This window comes from Sorex araneus, chromosome X, assembly GCF_027595985.1.
Source record: "Sorex araneus isolate mSorAra2 chromosome X, mSorAra2.pri, whole genome shotgun sequence".
NCBI lineage: Eukaryota > Metazoa > Chordata > Mammalia > Eulipotyphla > Soricidae > Sorex > Sorex araneus.
Window position 1 is genome coordinate 206,852,836 of NC_073313.1, and position 21,561 is coordinate 206,874,396.

At 48.5% G+C, this 21,561-nt stretch overlaps 1 protein-coding gene across 2 annotated transcripts in view; it reads left to right on the forward strand.

Moving 5' to 3' along the window:
- RAPGEF4 (Rap guanine nucleotide exchange factor 4) overlaps nt 1-21,561 on the forward strand; it is a 338,326-nt gene that overhangs the window by 298,145 nt on the left and 18,620 nt on the right. For both annotated transcript variants that reach the window (XM_004601156.3, XM_004601157.3), the window contains 9 exons: nt 433-583; nt 4,652-4,740; nt 5,433-5,463; nt 5,680-5,758; nt 6,812-6,958; nt 9,518-9,615; nt 15,032-15,157; nt 15,620-15,798; nt 18,654-18,744. In XM_004601156.3, the coding sequence (XP_004601213.1) occupies nt 433-583; nt 4,652-4,740; nt 5,433-5,463; nt 5,680-5,758; nt 6,812-6,958; nt 9,518-9,615; nt 15,032-15,157; nt 15,620-15,798; nt 18,654-18,744 (991 nt within the window). The remainder of the gene's footprint in view (nt 1-432; nt 584-4,651; nt 4,741-5,432; nt 5,464-5,679; nt 5,759-6,811; nt 6,959-9,517; nt 9,616-15,031; nt 15,158-15,619; nt 15,799-18,653; nt 18,745-21,561) is intronic.

Sequence of the window (21,561 nt, forward strand, 5' to 3'; positions counted from 1 at the left end):
GTAGCCTCCACATAATCTGTCAGCCACAGCTCAGGTTGAACTGAGATGAGATGTATAGACTGTAGAGGATTCTCAGCATGTTGCAAGCATATGGGAACCAATAAGAGGTGGCAAACTCTTGAGGCAAACAACAAGAGGAAACATTCCCAGCCCCAGAGGCGAAAGGCAAGGTATAAGAGTGGAGCTGGCCACAGGAATCCCTGTCCACACGCTGTTGTTCCAGGAAGCAAAACAAGCGTGACTGCGTATGTAACATTTAGGCCAGAGTCTGCAGGCAGAGCAAGGGGGTGTGTGTGCACTTGATCCGGGCATTTCCTGCGGCCAGGCAGGGTATTTCCTGCAGGCAAAAGAATTCCATCCATCCAGAGGGCAGACTGGGAACTGTCATTCTCTGCCTTTGCAAATGGGAGTTCTTCCTTGACTCCTGGGCACTTACCATGCACAGCCTTCCCAGGGCACGGAGCAGGAGAAGATGGATTATGCCCTCAACAACAAGAGGCGTGTCATCCGCCTGGTTTTGCAGTGGGCCACTATGTACGGGGACCTCCTCCAAGAGGATGAGGTAGCCATGGCATTCCTAGAGGTACGTGGCTGCCCTCTCTTTCGGGGATGTGGCTTGTTGGATTGATTGGGTTTGGGGATGGGGCAGAGGCCATGGATGGAACACAGGGCCTTGTGTAGGCAAGACATTGCTGCCTCCCAAGAACATATTGTCTCCATGCAGGGGCTCCCCATAGGCAACTCCCATGGAAAACTTTAATTGTAGATTCTAAACTTTATTCATGTTTTTTATTCAGAAAGGTACAGTCAGAAAAGTAAACAAAAATTTTTTTAAGTTATTCATGAAATCACCCCTCTAATTCAGTATCTGGTAGCATGTAAAAATATTTTCCTTTCCTCTCTTGTAATACCCATTGTTTACAGCTGCTTTTTTCATTTCTGCTTCGGTAAGGATTTTTCCCCATCAGTATAATCTTGGTGATAAATATTTCTAATGACCAGGGGCTGGAGTGATAGTACAGTGGGTAGGGCACTCGCCTTGTATGCAGCAGACCCAGGTTCAATGCCCTGTATCTTATATCCCTGAGCAGCTTATGAGTGATTTTTGAGCACAGTGCCGGAAATAAGCTCTGAACACCACCAGGTATAGCCCCCAAACAAAAGAACAACAAAGAAGATTTCTAATGATTTTTGAGTGCCACAGATAACTTTTATTCCCCTAATTTTGCATGGCTAATTCATTTCTAGTATCCACCTCTGTGGAATAACTATGCATTGAAGATTCTACACCAGTCCTTGGTTATATTCCTTGAGGTGGGATCCTGGGGTTTCTAGGTCAAATGATAGATATTCAGGGACAGAGAAGCAGATCATTTTATTGAGGAATCAGCAGGAATGTGAAGGAAGGTGGTTTCCTAGGTGAAATCCCAGCTGAAGCTGACATCCCTTTTTTCTCCCATGGTTCAGCCTCATTTTGACTCTTGTATTTAACCCTTGAGGATCCACTCTGTTTTCCAAAACTTAGAGGGGGAGCTTATTTCTGTGTGGTCCAACAACAGTGGGGCATCTAGGCCAAACTTTGATCTGTTTCTGGGTTCAAGAATGAGTCAGTTTCACTGTTTACAATAGCCAGAATCTGGAAAAAAACCCAAGTGCCCAAGAACAGATGACTGGCTAAAGAAACTTTGGTACATCTACACAATGGAATACTATGCAGCTGTTAGAAAAGATGAAGTCATGAAATTTGCATATAGATGGATCAACATGGAAAGTATCATGTTAAGCAAAATGAGTTAGAGAGGGGACCGACATAGAAAAATTGCATTCATTTGTGGAATATAAAGTAACAGAATGGGAGACTAACACCCAAGATTATTAAAGATAAGTACTAAGGGGATTACTCCACAGCTTATAACCTGGCCTCATATACTAGGGGAAAAGGCAGTTCACTTAGAGAAGGGATCACCAAGTAAATAGTGCTAAGAGGATTCTTTCGGGATGGGAGACGCACCCTGAAAGCAGACTATAGACCGAACATGATGGCCACTTAATACCTCTATTGCAAACCACAACACCCAAAAGGAGAGAAAGAACAAAAGGGAATGTCCTGCTACAGAGGCAGGGTGGGGGAGGGGAACAGGGTGGGGATGGTGGGAAGGATGCTGGGACCATTGCTGGTGGGATATAGGCACTGGTGGAGGGATGATACATGACCATTATATAACTGAAATTTAAGCATGGACGTTTGTAAGTCTGTAACTGTGCCTCATGGTGATTCACTAATAAAAAAAAGGCAACAATGAGTCAGCTTAAACTTATTCTTGGACTCAGAGCGCTGAGCACATGCCTTGCATGCGGAAGGCCAGGATTCTATCTCCTGCACCATATGGTCTCCCACGCATCACCAGAGTATCCCCCCAAATCTGCTGGGTGTGGCCCCAAAGCCAACAAACAAAAGAAGGAAGAAGCATGAAGAAGCATGCTCCCTCCCTCCTTTTCAGTCTGCCATGTGGCAGGCAGACAGGTGGGGCGCAATAGATCATGAGAGTCCCCCCAAACTGTAAAACAAGGTATTTTGAAAATAAAGGAACATGCCTGCCACTTGGGTCATTAGTGGGCTCCTGGCCCCTCATGGTAATGGTTTCTGGCCATTATCTATCAAGTATAAAGAGCCATTTTTCATCTGGCCGGGCTGCCGCTGCCCCTGGTGGAGGGGACAGAGCAGGTCAGGCAGCACTGCCCGGGGCCACGCCTCTCAGAAAGCCCTGGCTCTCTGGCTCCAACTCTGTATAAATGCAGTGCGGTGCCCATGGGCTGGAGGTTCTTCACTGCCAATGGTGAACTTCAACTAGGGTAAATATTCAACAACGAGTACTAAACTCATATTCATAATAAATACTAAAATCCCCCTAAAAAAAAAAACAAAAAAATAGAAAGAAAAGCTCTTGAGCCCAAGAGACAATATATTGGCTAGGGTGCTTGCCTTGCATGTGGCCAAACCAGGGTTCGAGGCCTGGCACCGTATATGGCCCCCTGAACCCTACCGGGAGTGATCTCTAAGATCAGAGACAGGAATAAACCCTAAGCATTTCTGGATGCGACCCCAAAACGAAAACAAAACTTAGCAACCAAAAGAGGAGGAGGAAAAAGGAGAGGTTCTCTTGAAGGTTGAGAGAGAGTAGAGGGGCTAGGGCACACACCTGACAGATGGCCAACTCTACTTCAATTCTTTTTTTTTTTTCTGCTTTTTGGGTCACACCCAGAATGCTCAGGGGTTACTCCTGGCTCTGCACTCAGGAATTACTCCTATCGGTGCTCAGGGGACCATGTGAAATGCTGGGAATTGAACCCGGGTTGGCTGAGTGCAAGGCAAATGCCCTACCCGCTGTGCTATTGCTCCAACCCCTCCACTTCTTTTTTTTTTTTTTTTGCTTTTTGGGTCACACCTGGCAATGCACAGGGGTTACTCCTGGCTCTGCACTCAGGAATTACCACTGGCTGTGCTCAGGGGACCATATGGGATGCTGGGATTTGAACCCGGGTCGGCCGCGTGCAAGGCAAATGCCCTACCCACTGTGCTATCTCTCCAGCCCCTCCACTTCAATTCTTGACACCACATGATCCCTGGGGTATTGCTGGGCACAGCCCTGGAAGCCTCCAGCACCACTAGCCCTGGAGTATCCCTGGCACAGCAGGGCCTGGCATTGATCTGCTGGCCTAGTTGGCAGACAGTGTCCATTGTGGTCCAAAGACCCCCAAACATCACTCGGGAAACTTCCCCCTAAAAGAAAAGTGATCCCCAAGTGTGGACTATAAAAGGACAAATGCCAGAGCCTTGCACTGCATTGTTTCATAAAACCAATTTACATGAGACCTTACAAGTCTTTTAAATTATATGTATATAATAAATGTATCTATTATTAAACTTGCCATTTTAACCTTTTACCTCCCTTGCAGTGTCAGGAAAGGAACCTAGGACCTCACACATACAAAGCACACTCTGCCACATTCCCTGTCCTGTTTTAACTTCTTTTGGGGGAAGGAGGAGCCCACTGAACTATGCTCAGGGCTTACTCCTGGCTCTTATGCTCAGGGGTCATTCCTGGTGGTGCTCAGTCTTACCATATGGGGTGCAACCTTAAATCTTGTATTCTCTCCAGTCTCCATTGTAACCGTTTTTAAGTGTATATAATTCCTGGGCATTCACTGTGTCCACAATGCTATGCAACCAGTGCCACTGTTTCCAAAGCTGTACTTTTTCTTTGCAGCCTTAAATGTGGATGTACAGTAATGCTCTTCCTTTGCCTCCCTTCACCCCCTACCACAGTCCATGAAACTGCGGTCTGGAGAAGCGAGTGAAGCCCAGGACATAGGGGCCCACTTCTAGCTCTTTGCAGAGTGGTTTGTTTGCTTGTTTGTTTGTTTTGAACCACACCCAGCAATACTCAGGGTTTATTTCTGGCTCTGTGCTCAGGAATTATTCCTGGCACTGCTTATGGGGACTCTAGGGGATGCTGGGCATCGAACCCTGGTCGACCACATGCAAGGCAAGTGCTTTCCCCACTGTGCTAACTCATTAGCCCCTACTCTTTACAGAGTTGTGTACCTTTGGTGACCCTTGTTAAAAGCCTGTGACCCTTGCCAATTGCAGGAGTTTTATGTGTCTGTATCAGATGATGCCCGTATGATCGCTGCCCTCAAAGACCAGTTGCCTGAGTTGGAGAAGATCGTCAAGCAAATGTAAGCACGGGCCCGGCTCTGGGGTGCGCCCTCTTTTAGTCTCTTCATCTCCAGTGTGGCCTCATCCCCAAAGTCCATTTGCCCACAAATGCCGTCATGTGCATCCCTGGCTTGCACACAGGTAACACGGTAAGATCAGATGAGCAGAGTACAAGGATGCTGCCCAGCCCTTTCCATGCTGAACACCTGCCAAGAGAAAGCCTGAGAGGGCAGAGCTTCTCCTCCTGAGCTCAATAAATGGGGGCGTCCAGTCCCTTTGGCTCACAGCAGTGAATCCAGTCATAAAATGATCAGTGGCATTTAAAGAAAGTTTGAGTGGAATCACTTATAGAGCACATTCATTTTCTGCTGCCCCCACTGTGGATGGTGAATATTTATGTCCCCTTTGACAGCAATGGCTTTAAATGCCGTTCTTCATGCCAGTGGCGAGAGGCGGAGGGGAGCAAAGCCCCCTGGCTGTCACTTTACCTTTGGGTATACTTCTCCTGGGGATCTACCGTGGACAAAGCCAACCTCTACTGGCACCACTGTGTTTGGGTCTCCCTGTGTTAAAATAAGGAGATTCGAATTGTCTTCTGGAGGGATGCTGAGATTTCATTCTCTAACATAAGATTAACATTATATACAAATGAAGCGATTTAAAATCATCAGACCCGTGGTATGAAATAATGCACTATCTCTGTTTCTCGTAGCTTAGAAGATGCAAAAGCTCCACAAAAGAAGGTAAGTGGCGATGGATTTGGATTCTCTAGTAGCTCGTGCCCTGTGCAGTGAGGGTTCTTCAGAAATAGCACCTTGCCGTATACAAAAGCTACATCCTAGCTCAGTTCCAAGTGGAGTTTCTTTCATTTCAGAACGTGCCATTCCCTGCTTTTCCTTGGAGTTGCTCATGCCCCATCAACAGCATTTGCTCCTGTGGTTTTTTTTTTCTCCCCACAGCACAAAGTTCTTTTGCAACAGTTCAACACAGGGGATGAAAGGACACAGAAACGCCTCCCTGTCCGCGGCTCCGATGAAGGTGAGGATTCTCTTTCCACTCATGGCTGTGTTGACTATTTAATGTTGGAATAAAATCCCCGCCCGGAAATCATTACCTCAGGCCCACAGAATAGTTTGCGGGGGAGGTCTCCTTTGCACACTTGTAATTTATAATCTTGGACTCTGCCTCCACTCACATGCTAGTCCTCACTCCCCTGGTTTGGCCTCCCCTACCACCCCTTTTCATCAGGAAAAAGAAAATGTTCTCTCAGGGCCTTCTCAAGAGCTCTGGGGAAAGCTGGTGGGCAGTTGGCTGATGCTTTGCAGCTGCCTTGCAGTGGTGGGCACCAGGGTGGTCTTCAGGGCTGAGTTTCGCCACTGCACAGCTTTGGTCTCAGTAGTTGTCAACGGGAGATCCAGGGTTCTGGCTGTCATTGGCGTTTTCAAGGTTTCATCCCAGAACCACAACCAAATTGAAATGAGTGCCAATGACAAATATTGTCCTTTGAGACCACAAATGCAATCTTACTGTTTCGGAGTGCCTCTAACCTCAGGCATTGCTGAAGCTGGATTTATTCCTGGATGTGAGGGTTCAGGGGTGAGCCTGAAGGCACCACTTTCAGGTTCTCTGATCTAAATTCTGCTGAGCTTTTGGACTCTGTTTCAACACACACACATACACACACACACACACACACACACACACACACACACACACCAGTGGGTAGATGAGCAGGAAGATCAGTAGCCTCCAGCAAAAGCACCCCTGTTTGCTGAGGGGTTCCTCTGGGCTTCTTAGCACTTTGGCAATCTCCGGTGACCTAGGCATCCTCCATCCTTTCCTTAGAGGGCAAAAGAAGGCTAAGAGCTGAGGCAGAAGCATGCAATGGGAGTAAAGCATTTGTCTCTGTTCTTAGAAACCTGCTCAGGTGTGGTATCTCAGGAGGTGCAGATGTATGCAGACAAAGGCAACAGGACAAAGGTCAAGGTGCCACATCCTTGGGAGGATGGCTAGACATTGTGCTCTGCTTATGGTTTTGTTCTAATGCTCCCGCAGGCCAAACTGACCTCGTTCCCCACTGTCTTCCCACAGTGCTATTTAAGGTCTATTGCCTGGACCACACCTACACCACCATCCGGGTGCCGGTAGCCGCTTCCGTGAAGGAAGTCATCAGTGCAGTTGCTGACAAACTGGGCTCGGGTGAAGGCCTGATCGTCGTCAAAATGAGTTCTGGAGGAGGTAAGAGGCTTCATGAATACTTGGGGCTTCTGCCAAGTGGAATGTTCCATCCAAGCCACCTGCAAAGGTTAGTTGTGGCCTTCTGAGCTGATGCAAAGGGACAGAATGCCACTGTGTTGTCCCCTGAATCACAGAAGAATCCGGGTAGATGGGGGCATAGTAAGCAGCCAGTACCCCTGTTCTAGAGCAAGAGGGATAATCTCTTTATCCGAGGTCTCCAGAACTCTAATGCCCGGGTGAATGGCCCAGAATTCTCTCCAGATTAGCACTACCTGAACAAAGCCTGAAGCCTAGTTTTTCCCTCACAGGTATGGATTGTAAAAGGACATCTAGGCTGACAGGCAAAAGGCATCTGTTTCCACAATTGTGAATGGAAGGTAGGAGAGGCTAGTTCTTTTCAGCAGATGGGAAGTCTAAGAGGGCAGAAACTGAACACACTGAATGAAATCAGGTGTAACCCCCAACACACACACACACACACACACACACACACACACACACACACACACACACACACACACACACACACATGGAATTCATTGGCTACCCTCTGCTCTTTCTAGAATATCTCTCATCCACTTGCCACATGTCCTCGCCTGTTAGCCTGACTATGGGAAAGAATGAGGTGGTTACAGCCGAGCTGAGCTCTGGGCCAGTTAGGAGGGAGATATTTAAAACAGAAACATGGGCAAGAATTTGCAAAGGGTCAGCGCACTTGACAGGTGAGAGACCCCAAAGAAAGAAGCAGGATTTAGCCACCACTCAAGGGATCCTTAGGGATCAAGGGAGCCATTTCTGTTGAGATTGAAAGCAAATGTTTCCACGGTTACAGGCTTTGATTTGTTAGATTTGTATTGAAGTAACATTGGTTTATTACATTCCCTAGGTTGAGGTGGGGAGAGAGGGGGACAGCATTGGAGTTCAACATCTGTCTTTGCTACCCCCTCAAGTTTAGTTTCCATCCACCCCTGTATAGCCAGGCCCTTTATGAGATTTAGCCAGTCCCTGCACCCTCCCTCCCCTCATCTGCTGGGAAGGAACCATTTGTCCTCATAATCAGAGTTTGTTTATGTTTTATTTTCTTGGGGATTTAAAGTTCTAGATCTGCAGCTTTACAGTTCCAGCCCTGTATGAACTGTATTTTGAGCAGCCCCAGAAATCTGCTTTCCACTCAACACCAATTGACCCTGTTAACCCACAGACTTTCTAAATGCACGTGGGAGTCCCAGATACCTGCTGGCATTTCTCTCCTGAAATACAGGACCCAGGATGCAGGTCCTCGCCCCTGCCTCTGTCATCTTCTTTCCTAATCCCCCTGGACCTCCCCCTCACTTCCTGCAAGTTTTTATCCAGCACCCAGAGTCCAGAGCCTACCACTCTCCTCTTTGCCTTCTGAATTGGAGGCTCCCCCACCACTACCACCACCAAGGCCCTTTTTCTCTCTGTGATACACTTTTCTTCTTGTTCTGCATCCTCAGTACTTATTTTTCTTCTATATTATTCCCTTTGTATCTTTAATGCCTCAAGTTTTGTCTGGCACATAGTAACTGTAAAATAAATATCTCAAAATATTTTTTTAATGTAAGAAACTGGGGCTGGGGGGGGGGGGATGATCGAAAGGACTGGAACACACATCTGGCAGGCAGAGGCCCCAGGTTTGATCCCCGGGTTCTGTATAGCCCCCTGGGCACCACCAGAAGGTCCTTGGTGCCTCCCAACAGCTCTAGGCCCAAATTGCACCACATGCCTGGACCCAAGTAATGAGCTGAGATGCATTTTTTTTTCTTTTTGTGTCTCACCTGGCGATGCACAGGGATTACTCCTGACTTTGCTTGCACTCAGGAGTTACTCCTGGCGGTGCTCGGGGGACCATATGGGATGCTGGGAATCAAACCCGGGTTGGCTGCGTGCAAGGCAAACACCCTACCCGCTGAGATGCATTTAATAGGCAAACTCAGGCCGTTGTAGTTCACAGAAAAGGTTTGAGCTCTTAGGTGTGCAAACCTAAAAGCTGCCTGATCTGTACACCCAGGCTGAGTATTGCTAGGGGTGGTCCCTGGACCCAATAAACACTTTTTGAGAGCCCCCACTTCCCCACATATAAGAGACCTTGTCTCAGTAACGTAATTGTCCTCCAAATTAGGGATCAAATAGAAGAAAGAATGAATTTTGCCTCTGATGTCCTGTGGACTCCCGAAGTTTGTTTGTTTGTTTGTTTGTTTTTAAGTGACCTTTCCACAGAGTGCTGGCCATCATTACCAGCTGGGAACAGAGCTGTAAATAATGAGTGCGGGTTTTGGCTGCCATTACGGTGGCAGCACAAAACTGGGTGGATTGCCTCTCAGTTCTGTTTGCAGTTGTTTCTGATGGCATCCTGTACCCACGTGAATGCTGTCTTTTTTTTTATTTATTCAGAGAGTCCCTTCAGTGCTCTGTTTTATGCAGTCGCTCTGTGTGTTCCAGTAATTCTTCAAGCTGGCAATTTGTTGGTGTGATTAGGGCAGTGCAGCAAATCTGAGATGCATTTAATAGGCAATCTCATGCTTTTTATGTTCACAGAAAAGGTGGTGCTCAAACCTAATGATGTTTCCATATTTACGACGCTCACCATTAATGGACGCCTGTTTGCTTGCCCGAGAGAGCAGTTCGATTCACTGGTAGGTGTGGATGGTCTCCTCAGAGCAGCACGGGCAATCAGAAAAACTTGTCTGGGGCTTAATTTTGCAGCCGTATTGAACCTAGTGGCGAAAAAAACCATTGAATGCGCCTAAGCTTTTGCTTTTGCTGCATTGACTAGGTAAGCCTCAGGTGTGCTTTGAGATGCTTCACGCTTCAGACTTTCTTCTCTGGAAATTAGCCAATTAGCGCCACGATTGGATGTAATTCTGCTTTCAGAAAGCCTGGTGGTGGATTGTCTCCTTGAAATGCCCTCAACTTAAAGATTCATATTAAAACTCGAAATACTTTAACCAGGAGGAAAATCATTTTTTAAGACAAGCCTCCTTTGGGAGCGGGGGCCATGGGAGGTGCAGACTTGCGTTATGGCAGAACCATTCTCTGTGCTGAGAAAAGTGCCACTGCCAGAAAGTGCTCTGGGGGTCCAGGTCTTCCCTCAGTCCCCCAAACCCTTGTTCTCCGCCATGCTAATGATAGGGTAGCCCACTCTCTTGTATTCTGGTGGGGGGCTCATTTCCGTGTGGGGCTCATTCCTGTTACTTATCCTACAGAAATTGGGCATGGAGGGGAGTGGCTCTGAAAGCTTGAGAGAAGAGGGAGTGTGCCCGATCCACCTCTAGACAATGACCCACAGAAAAGCACAGTCAGGACTGGTGCGTGGAGATGTGTTTCCGTTCCATCCAATCATGCATCAGTATCACCCTGCTTGGACTTTGTAGAGCCTGTTTTAACCTTCATCTTCATCCTTATTTCTAGCTTATGGGGAACTGCTGCATGCAGTTGAAGTGGATCTTTCACTGTGTCTTTGGCTTGGGGGCAGAACAATAGCACAGTAGGTAGGACTCTTGCATTGCATGTGGCAGACCAAGTTTTGATCCCTGGCATCCCATATGGTCCCCTGAGCACCACCAGGAGTGATTCCTGAGTGCAGAGCCAGGATTAACCCCTGAGCATCGCCAGGTGTGGCCCCCAAACAAACAAACAAACAAAAATCCCACTGTGTCTTGGCTTCCCTTGAAGAGGGACACAGCAAAGCTGACATTTGTTCTTCAACTGGACCCTCATCCCAACCCCTGAGCTCACTTCCTGTCCTCAGCCACCAGGGCCAGAAGATCTAGGTCAACTCACTAGTCCTTCTCATGAGTTTTCACTCATCAGCTATGACTTTCTAAGCAATGACTCTCTCTCAGTGCTTGGGGACCAGGGGTTTATAAAGGAGCTGTACTACCCTCCCACAGAAACGAAAGTGCTCTGAGTCGGGTCCCTGCAGCCCTGAGGGAGACGCTGCTGCGTGGTTTGTTTGCCACCCGGCACTCAGGCCAGCTGCCTCTTGGCCACTGAGAACAGCCACGTGATGTTTACAGATGGCGCCTGTGAGCTGTCTCCAGCTGGGGGAGGGGGGCGCGCACGGGGGTGGGGGGCAGAGGCTAGCTTTGTAAGCCTCTGTTTATTTGCACATCAGCCTGCAGCCTGACAAGTGCTCAGTCCTTGCCGTTCTTCCATTTTAAGACCTGAGTGCTTGGAAGGAATGTATGTTGCCACAAGGGCACGGGGCATGACCTTGGTGAGCTCCTGTTTTCTCTGGGCCCCGCTGTCCCCAGGGAGGTTCATTCCACGCACTCGTACTCAGGATTGGTTGAATCTTACCTGTTTCACCCAACCAGCAGCCGTGGCCCAGAACTCCTTTTCCGGCCTGGGGAAGATTTCTCTGACGATAGTCTTTCGAGGAAGAGCCGTCTGCAGGATGACCCCCACTGTCCAGAGTGCCGGCCAGCCCCTTGGATCCATCAACACGTCCTTATAAACTATCTACTCTGTGCCCGCGCCGAGCCGGCTTCTGCGTGGCTCAGGACCAGTGTCTCCATGCCACTGTCCTTTGGACAGTGACTGCCAGTACAGTAGGAGGCACAAGCCAGTGTGACCCAGGCTGCCAGGAGCAGAGTGAATTAGAGTGCGGGATAGCGTTTTCTGGAATTAACCGCCTTCCGTGACTGAGCCTCGTCGGGAAAGGGCTGAGATTCTGAGTCTTGTTCTCTTGTCATTCTGTTGCATCATCCATGTGAGCCCAGAGAAAATGACAACAAAATACAAATGCACTCTCATTTGATTCTATTTTTCACTCATTCGCTGGTTCCCCGGACTTTTGTTTAGTGCCCGCAACACCATCATTCCTGGCCTCTGGAATGGTCTTGAAGAAGACCTTGTCGTAGTCCTTATGTGTGCCTCGAGAAGCTCACAGTGTGGTGCGAAACACCAGAGTGTCCTGAGAATCCACTGTGACAAAGGCCAATGCAGAGGGAGACACAGAGCATGTGCGGGCCCCGGAAAATAGAGGGCCCTGCTGGACGGGCAGTTGAGCCATCCCTTTGCCATTGACAGTCAACCTGTCCTTCCTGTGTCATGGTTTCCTCCTTTGGGAAGAAACAACACGTTCTCCAGTCACCCCTGTTTAAGCATCACCACAAAATCAGCTGTCAGGAAGAGCAGGAAGAGTCCGTGGGAGTGCTGTGTCTCTGGGAGGCCGTGTTTAGATCTGTCTGTCCACATCCTCTCAGCTGTGCGACATCTGTCCAACATTCCCCACAGGGGTGTCTTTAAGAAACAGCCCACAGGGGTGCTGTCTAGCAGACCACTTGGTTACTTAGATAGCCTCTGGAGTAGTGTGGGGGAAAAGGCTGTGCCGACTGGTGCAAAAACGACAAAACGATGGTGTGGCCAACTCTCCACTCTCTTCACTGGGGGATCCCACTGTTCTCTCAAAAGGGACCCAGGAGTACCCATGATTAAAAGAACTCTGTGGGCAGGAGAGATAATAGAGCAGGTAAAACATTTGCCTTGCCTGCAGCAGACCCAGGTTCAATCCCCAGCACGCTTGATAGTCCTCAAGCCTCACCAGGAGTGAGCCCTGGGCACAGAACCAGACCTGGCCCCAAAACCAGCAACAGGAGAAGAATTTTGTGTGTTTCTCAGTGTTAGACCAGTGTGCACCTTCTATGAGAAGAGCCGGGGAGGGGCTGGAGCAATATCACAGCAGGTAGGGCATCTGCCTTGCACACGGCCGACCTGGGTTCGATTCCCAGCATCCCATATGGTCCCCTGAGCACTGCCAGGGGTAATTCCTGAGTGCAGAGTCAGGAGTAACCCCTGTGCATCACCGGGTGTGACTCAAAAAGAAAAAAAAAAGAGCCGTGGAAACTGCAGATGCGGGTGGCGGCAGCTGAGGCGTGGAGTGGGCCAAGCAGATTCTTGGACTGGGCAAGGGGCTGCCTCCTCCACAGCAGCTGCAAAAGGGAAGGCGATTGTGGCCAGCCTGTCTGTGACTGGGGGGTGTCAGCTTTGCAGACCTAGCCTTGCAAAGCTTTCAGAACTCTTCTATCTCACATCTCCGCGCCTCGGGGCCTTTCTCCTTCTTGGCTTCTGCTCACTCCTCAGAATCAGCCTGGTTCCCTAAAGTGGAAACCTGGGAACTGGGTTTGTCATCTCTGTTTCCCTGCATGGAGTGAATCAGTACCCGTCAAACTGAGCGCTGAGGTCCAGCGTGTGTGCCAGCCACCCCTTCCTGTGCGTTAGCACGACTGCAGCACAGCCGTCGGGAGCAAAGTTGCAGGGTGCACAGGAGTGAGACCCGCTGTATGCTTTGGCGCAGCAAGCTGGGGTAAAGTCAGAGCAAGATGCGTCCAGCCTAGCAGAGCTGGAATCACCTTCAAGAGCCTGATAAGCGGGCATCCCGCTCCGTAGATACAGGGACTGCGTCTGGTGCTCAGGACTTGCGTGGATGGGCACCACCCAGGCCTCTTAAAAACCCTAGCTCCTCATACTGGACTCAGAGACCCGCCAGGATCCATCTAAGCCATGCTTGTGTTCACCTGAATGCTCTGCTCCTGCAAGCAAGACCGGGGACCACCTCCCCACCTTTCTTCCTGCAGCAGCTCGGCCTCGGTGCTCGGGGAAAGCCTCTCGCTGTTTGCCCACCCACCTCTGTCGGCTTCACAGTTCAGAGTCGAGCGTCCTTTCTATCTCAAGAATCTTATGTTCATTCTCTCTACACCTGCATTCCAGTTGCCTGCTGACTCTCAACACTCACCTTCTTCCAAATCCTCCTTTTGCTGTAGATCTGGGGAGGCGGGTGAGGATGGAGGCCTTGCCTGGAGCTGCGTCTTTTCTGCATGTTGATGAACTTCAGCAGCTGGCCAGAGAGGGTCTTGCTGGCCAGGACCCTCTCCTCTCTACGCGCCACAGACTTTCAAATGCACGTACCACCTCCAACCTGAGAGCGTCATTTCTTTGGTGCTCAGACAGCAGCAGGCACTCTAGAAAGGAACTGTCAGAGGCTATCGCAATAACGGTGTGTCCAGCCTCCATATTAAATATCCAGATAGAGTCGGCATCCTCTTGCACAAATTCTCTGGGAATCCTGTGATCTTTGTACCTTGGTTCATGTCTGTACTGATGTCTGCATAGTAATCCAGTATGCCTTTGTTTTCAGTAGATAGGTCCTTCGTGTTATTTAGAAAAAGCGCTGGATCTCCTTGCACAGAAAAGTGAGCTAGTAAGTCACACGGGAAGTTTTGACTGTGGGTCTTCCAGAGAGCAACAGTGCTTTGTTTTCTGCTGAAGACACCTTGACTGTGTGTTTTGTCAGCTCAGCTCAGCCTCTCTCAGAGAGACAGCCATCCTGGGTGACCTCACCCTTGCTCCTGCAGCGCTCCAGGCAGTGTATTTTAGAAAGCAAGGTGTAACACTTGGCCAAGATCTTTGTAGGAAGTTGAGCTGTGGCTAAGTGTGTCAAACTGCCTCACCGGGAGCAGTTTCCATGGAAAAGGAGGACACGATGTCTCCCAGAACTTTTTGCCCCTTTACCAGGGAAAAAAAAATCGTTTGTTACCTGGGAGCTCCCAGGTCATGCAGAAGAGAAGCTCCCCAGGGTTGTCCCACAGTCCATGGTTTCCAGCCAGCGGGGCTGATTAGTGTGAGGGTGGGGACGACTGAAACGGCACTGAAGCAAGTGAGCATTTACAGCACAAGCATCTTTGGGTCTGGAGCATCGGATAGCACAGTGGGTAGGGCATTTGCCTTGCACACGGCCGACCTGGGTTCAATTCCCAGCATCCCATATGGTCCCCTGAGCACCACCAGGAGTAATTCCTGAGCACAGAGCCAAGAGTAATCCCTGTGCATCACCGGGTGTGACCCAAAACCAAGTAACAATAATAATAATAATAATAAATAATAATACACAAGCATCTTTCTCTATGGGACTAAAAAAAAAAATCAAAGATTCACTATCTCCATAGAAGCCTTTCCAGAACCCTTTTCCCCCAAAAATTCCTTTAAGCCTTCGAGCGTGATGTACTTGTTTTGAGATTCTAAATATCTTTTTTGTATTATTATTCATAGACTCCCTTGCCAGAACAGGAAGGCCCAACTGTTGGAACAGTGGGAACTTTTGAACTGATGAGCTCCAAAGATTTAGCATACCAGATGACAATTTATGATTGGGAACTCTTCAACTGTGTGCACGAGGTGAGGCTCGGGATGGGGAGCATGTGTCAGTACCGTGGCAGTTCTGCAGGAAGCCACCCCCCCCCACCCCTCTGCGATGGTCCGTGTTAATCTAAGCTGCAATATGGAAACCACATGACAATTTTTTAAACCATCGGGTTTATTAATAAGGCCTGTTATAAAGTCTTTGAGTGTTTTCAGAGAGAGTCTTATGATTTATGAATCTGTATGAAGACGTGGTGAGCTGTGTCTTCCCGAATATGTTAAGCCGATACATAATAGCTAGTTTATGTTGGGCAGCAAACAAGCCCCACTAAAGCCCTTCATGTCTGTGGTGCGTGTTGACTCTTGGTCAGCGCTTGTGTCCACTTGCTGAGCCTTGGCCGCTTGTCTTGACAGACCAGCGGGTGGGGGGAGGAGTGTTTGTTTGGCACTGTGATGGAAAAACAGAGTCGTGAAATTTTTTTTTCTTTCTTTTTCTAGTTGGAGCTAATATATCACACATTTGGAAGGCATAATTTTAAAAAGACCACAGCAAACTTGGATTTATTCCTGAGGAGATTTAATGAAATTCAGTTTTGGGTCGTCACTGAGATCTGCCTGTGTTCCCAGCTCAGCAAGCGTGTTCAGCTCTTGAAAAAATTCATTAAGATAGCGGCCCAGTAAGTATCATTCATTTAGGGAAAGAAAAATATTTGAGCTGCACTTTCATCTTGTTCCTATAATAATTCAAAAGAAAAATAATGACATAAAATCTCCCTAGACACAAGGACCAACCACAGAGACTGAAAAATAACCAAACTCTTGCAAAAGATGAATTTTGTCTAGCCTTTGTAATAGTTGATATCCCTAGTCTAAACTAATATTTTAGTATTGGTACTTGAGTCAAAGTTTTTCTTTTCTTTTTTTTTTCACTCTGAACTCCTCAAACGTTGTGCCTCCTTCAATTTCAGGAGTCCCTCGGCAAGCAAAGTCCTGGGCTAGAAAGTTCTGTTGACATGGCCTTGTCTAGCATGGCACTTTCCCGCCAGTAGAGGGCAGTAGGAACATGCGTGTAGGGTTGCACTCCCGCTCAGCAGAAGAACATCCGTGAAATGCAGAAAGGCACGCCAACCTGGTACATGAAAATCATCTCCATAAACATCGGGAAAATGCAAGCATCTTATAAATATTCTATTTAACGGCTCTTCGTGGGAAACAATTTATTTACTGCAGGGGCCAGTTAGATTTCTCCCTGACATGAATTTAATCTTCTCCTGCTATTTAGATATGCCTGACAACCTCCTGTTTACTTCTGTGTTTTTGGTATCACCACAAAGCTAAAAATAAAATGCTAAATGTGGCTTGGGGCTGGGAGACTTCTTTCCTTTCTGAATGCAGGGCGCTGTAGCCAGGGAGGGTGGGGGCACCAGTGACCCCAGCGAGGCAGTTTTTTGTGAGCCAAACAGTTTGGATCCCACACGGAGTCTGATTTCTAGAGCTAAACAAAGAAGTCGGTGCTGCTCGACAGTCTTATATATATCAGCCTGCCAAACCTCTGAATTTTGTTGCCAAAAAAAAAAAAGAATGATGGTTCAACAGGATATCAAAATCTCTTTGGATTTGCGCAGTGGTATCTCTTAATTTAGAAAATCTGCCTTTTAGGAAGAAAGATTTGGTTCAATGTGTTTTGCAAATTTGTGGTTAGCGTGTCTCCACTTTCCCGAGGAGTCTCAACAGCCTTGTTCCAAGGCGACAAATGCCCTCACATGTTCAGAGGGGGCAGATTATGGAAACGGCGGCCGCGTGTGCTTCGCCATTATTAGGAGACGTTCTCTCTTCACCTTAGGCGGGTGGTGGGAGAGAAGCGAACAACACCCAAGGTGGGGGAACAGGAAGCCTCTGCGGTCTCATCCTGTGACTTGGCACATGTAGCCTTTAAGATCCTTAAAAAAAAAAACCTCAGAGGTTCTTTCTCCCCTTTCCCCCCTTCTCTGCCTTTCTTCTCTCTCTTCTTTCTGATGATGAGTCAGTGGCACTGGCCCCGGGTACAGAGGGTTTCTCAGGCTTCCCTGTCAGGAACTGCCCCGGCTTACCCTGGAGCCGTACAGCAGCCCAGCTGGACAAGCTTACTGACTTGTACAAATCAAGACCTGTAGGAAGGAGGTCTAAACCCTCCTTGGCAGGAGTGCTTTGTCCGGGGTAATTTTAGAGAAGTTGAGCCTATTCTGATCTGCCCAGAACTTTGTGCAGTTCACTGTTTTCAGATGTTGGTGAATCTCTGACCGCCCCCCCCCCCGCCTCTTCACCCCTCCCCCCTTCCCTCAGCAGCCATACACAGGAAGAGATTGAAGATGATAAAGTTAGGGGGATAAGGAGTGACCTGGGAGGCAGGAAGGGCGCGGAGAAGCATCTGTCGATATGCCGGTGCTCAAGCTTCAGTCCCGGCCTCTCTGAAACGGCCTGCAGATGCTGAGCCCCTGGCAGCAAAGGCCTGGCTGCCTCTTCCCTGGAGGGGTCAGACACCCGAGCTTCTCCACAATGTATGTTCCGATTTCTGCATCGTTTAAAGAATCGCTCACCGCTCCCTCTGTAAGAACATAGGCAGCAAATACAATGATTTAGCCTTTTGCGAAAATGTTCATCGAAACAAAATTTAATGATTATGTGGTTAATTTAGAGAACCATATTGGTTCGGGGCCGGGTGGGGGGGGGGCGGCTGAAGGATTTGTACTTACTGCAAATGAATAGTTCTTCCCCTTTTCAAGGAGCTGATGTGAAAGGAAAAGTTGTTGATTCCTTTCTTTTCCTATTTTTTTTTTCACAAGTGAAGCCAAGAATCTGGGCAGAACATTGCCATCCACATGTCTCATTCCCAGATGTATATTCATCCCCGAGAATAGCCAAGAACCGACTCCAAAGGATAGATCAATTGCACAGAGAAAATGGGGTGCTTCTTGGGTGGGGGGAGTCAGTTTGGATTCTTTCTCGGCTGTAAAACTCCTTGAGCCTATGTGGATCATGACTTGGGAACTGGTATGGTATTTTTCAGCCAGTTAGAAGCACTTTTCAGGTAGAACCTGTTTCGGGGCGGGGGGGGGGGGCAGGGAGGGATGGCTGTGCGCCTTAGTTTTCTCTCACGCCACCCCAGGAGTTGTCTGTCTTCAGACCGAATGTCCAGAAATCGGCAGGGATGTTTGGCCGTCTCTCTCCCCTTCGCATGAGGTCATTCCTTCCATATCCAACAAGGTTGGAGATCATAATCACCTTCCCAAATGTAGGCGTCTTGAGATTCCTTCTCACAGCCTGAACCAGGGAGGCCCCAGGCATCCGCTTGCTTGCTCAGGTGGCTGTGAGAAACCAACCAGCAGGACAACGGGTCACCCATGGGAACCTGCACGGCATGAAATCTCCCAAGAGCCTTTGTGCATAATGAGTCCTGACATGTGGGAATGAGCATCAGCAGCAAAGACTGATTTTTTCATGTGTCTCCCTCCATCCTGGCATTTGACTCAGACATATGCCTCTTGTGTTTCAGCTGTAAGGAGTATAAAAACCTGAATTCCTTTTTTGCCATCGTCATGGGACTGAGTAACGTTGCCGTGAGCCGCTTGGCACTCACGTGGGAGGTAAGCTTCAGCCGAGATCCAGCTGTGACTTTTGCCTTAAGAATAAAACACTGGCTCACCAGTGGGCTTTTTTTATGTAGAAATATCACTCACACTCGTGGGACAATGGAAAAGGTGGCACATTTTGAGGGAGGTGACCTGTCTCCTTTTTCAAGCTGCCTCCAAGGGTGAATTTAAAAAGGCATTGTCCCTTTGTGCCTGGGGCAAGGGAGGCGGGGTGGTCTTACCTGCTCTGTCTCCTCAACCAAATAAATAATACTAACATTTCCTGGGTCTGACACGATTCCGCAGCATTGCTGGGTGACTTATACGGCTTTTGCACCTAGATTCCATTATCCCTGGAATGTCTGTATATTGCTTTTGCAATAAGCTTTATCTATGATTAAGGCAGGACAGAAGATCCATTTTTATCCGAGAAGTCATTTTGCTCCTATGAGAATGAGCCAGAAGGCCAACTGTTTGGCTCAGCTAAGTACTAAGTTTCCCTAAGTTTCTCTTTACGGCCTGGCAGCTCTCTCTCTCTCTCTCTCTCTCTCTCTCTCTCTCTCTCTCTCTCTCTCTCTCTCTCCATTTGCCTTGACGAGTTCGGGGCCAAAGTTATGCAGGTGTGTTGAAAATTCCTGCAGCAAATTAGGGTCTGTGATCGAGAGTTAGCCCCTTGACTAGAGAGCAGTTTTCATTAGCTACGAGCTCAACAAAGGGCCGGACCCCTTCATGTGCTACACAGGTGAAAAAAAATACTAACCTCTGATAGGACATACAGAAATAGATTCTTACTAAAAATAAAAAAGTCGGTGTGAGGAGGACACAAAGAGAGGGTGCAGAGAAGCTACGAGAGACTTGCTTGGCATTGGTGCTAAAAGGCTGCTGTTGGCACCTCTGCCTCTTCCCTCCCTACTCCCCCCGCCCCTTGGAGCTGTTTTTGCCTCTGTCCCTCCTAAGTGCTTCCATTGTTTATAGGGCAGGTCCTCACAGGCCCTCCTGTCTTGGATTTCTCTGAAAATTCCAGGCAGATGCAGCACACAGCGGCTCATCCCCTGAATATAGGAATGAGAGAGCCGGGGAGGCCTGCGTGCCACGCAAGGATCCTTGCCCAGGGCTGGGGTTAGTGCTGCCAGCCAGCCTGAGCCAGGAAGGCAAAGGACGAGCGCCTCTCCTGCCCCACAGTCAAGCCCCTCCGGGGCCTGGAGACCCAGCGTTCCCACCAGGCAGCTTCCTAACCTTGCCCTTCACCTAACCATTCCGGCTGCTCTTCCATCCACAGAGACCGAAAGTGTTGGTTGGAAAATCAGAGACAACCCCGAGTCTCTAAGGGGGTCCCCACAATCCAAGGGTGGGTCCCGCAGGCCAGAACGTGGGAAATATTATCAACATTATCAAAGTCTGATTTTTTTTGGGGGGGGGAGGATGGTTACAGTCAGCAAAGAGAAAGAGTTAATTGGCCAGTCCTTCAGTTTCACTGGGAATAGGAACAAATCCTTCTGTGAGCTGCTATTTTTACCCTTGCCTGTTGGTGGAAAGAACAGATTAGCCTCTCCTCATTTATAAGCCCTTCTTTATTTTTATGTTTTAACTTTATTTTTTTTTTAATTGGGAACATACGCAGTCATGCCAGGGACTGAACTCGGGGCCTCACAGGTAATGAGATTCCTCTGTGGGGAGAGCTGCCCGCTCATCCACATCTTTGGTTGGGGCTTCCCTGCTTGCATTTGACCACATTCTTCCCGGCAACCCCTCGTAGCCTGGGTGAGTATAGCCCACGGCTGCCTGCAGTGTGTAGCCTGGAACCTGACTCACAGGGATGGAGGTTGGCAATGGCCAAGCAGGAAAGAGCGTTAAACCACATGGTAAAGCTCCGCATGGAAGGCAAGAGAGACCTAAGATAAAGCCAGTAAGAGGCTACCCAGAGCCGTTTCCATGGCAGAATAGTGTTTGGGGGTTCAGGATGGTGCCTGCTGACCTGTGCAGTGCCCAGCAGGTACTCTGGCCTCTGCCTACTCACACCAGGAGTATCTCTCCCTCCACATTCTCCAAATTGTGATCGTAGTGACTGTCTGGTGACCCTGGAAGGAGGAGGGGGCACAGCTACATACAGTGTTTACCCCAGTGAGCACTCGGGAATCAGGGTGTAGGTCTGTACGTCTTAGACCCGTACTTTTTTATTATTACTACCTGCCCTCCTACCTCTGACCCCCAACAGATCTGGAATGACAGCTTTAACCAAAAAACATTCACCCCAGATCTTAAAAAGCAGTCTCTGTTCATGGAAAGGTGTCCTCAAACATGCTGGTTCCTGCACCCCAGGTGGGATGAGATCCTGGCACCCCGGATGTCCAGCCCAGCTTTCACTCCTTTGGTCATCTCCTCTAACTAAGCATTTCTGGGTTCCCTAAAGTCTAACTTGAAAAGGAGACAAGAATTGGTTGAGGGGGTCTCTTGGAAGATGCTGTGTGGTAACTATCCTTTTGGCGTTGAGAATAGTGGAGTATATATATTTGTTTATGTATGAAACTCCAGTCCCAAAGTTGATAGTGTTGCAAACCAGTGTTATTCTTATAAAAATAAAGCACAGAAAGAGAAAAAAAAAAAAAGGAAAATTTTTGTGAAGGGGCTACAGAAGAATAGTTCCCCTAAATGAAGGAAGACTTGGTAGCACATGCTTGCGTGGGACTCTACTGAGATTGAGAAGTGAGAGAGAGAAGACAGCCTTTCTCTGCAGAGAGACAAGCTGAGTCAGCGGGCTGTGGTGGGGAGGGCGCCCCGTGAGAAACAGCCCTAGACTGGTCAGAGCTTCCCAGGTCTCCGTATGGCAACAGT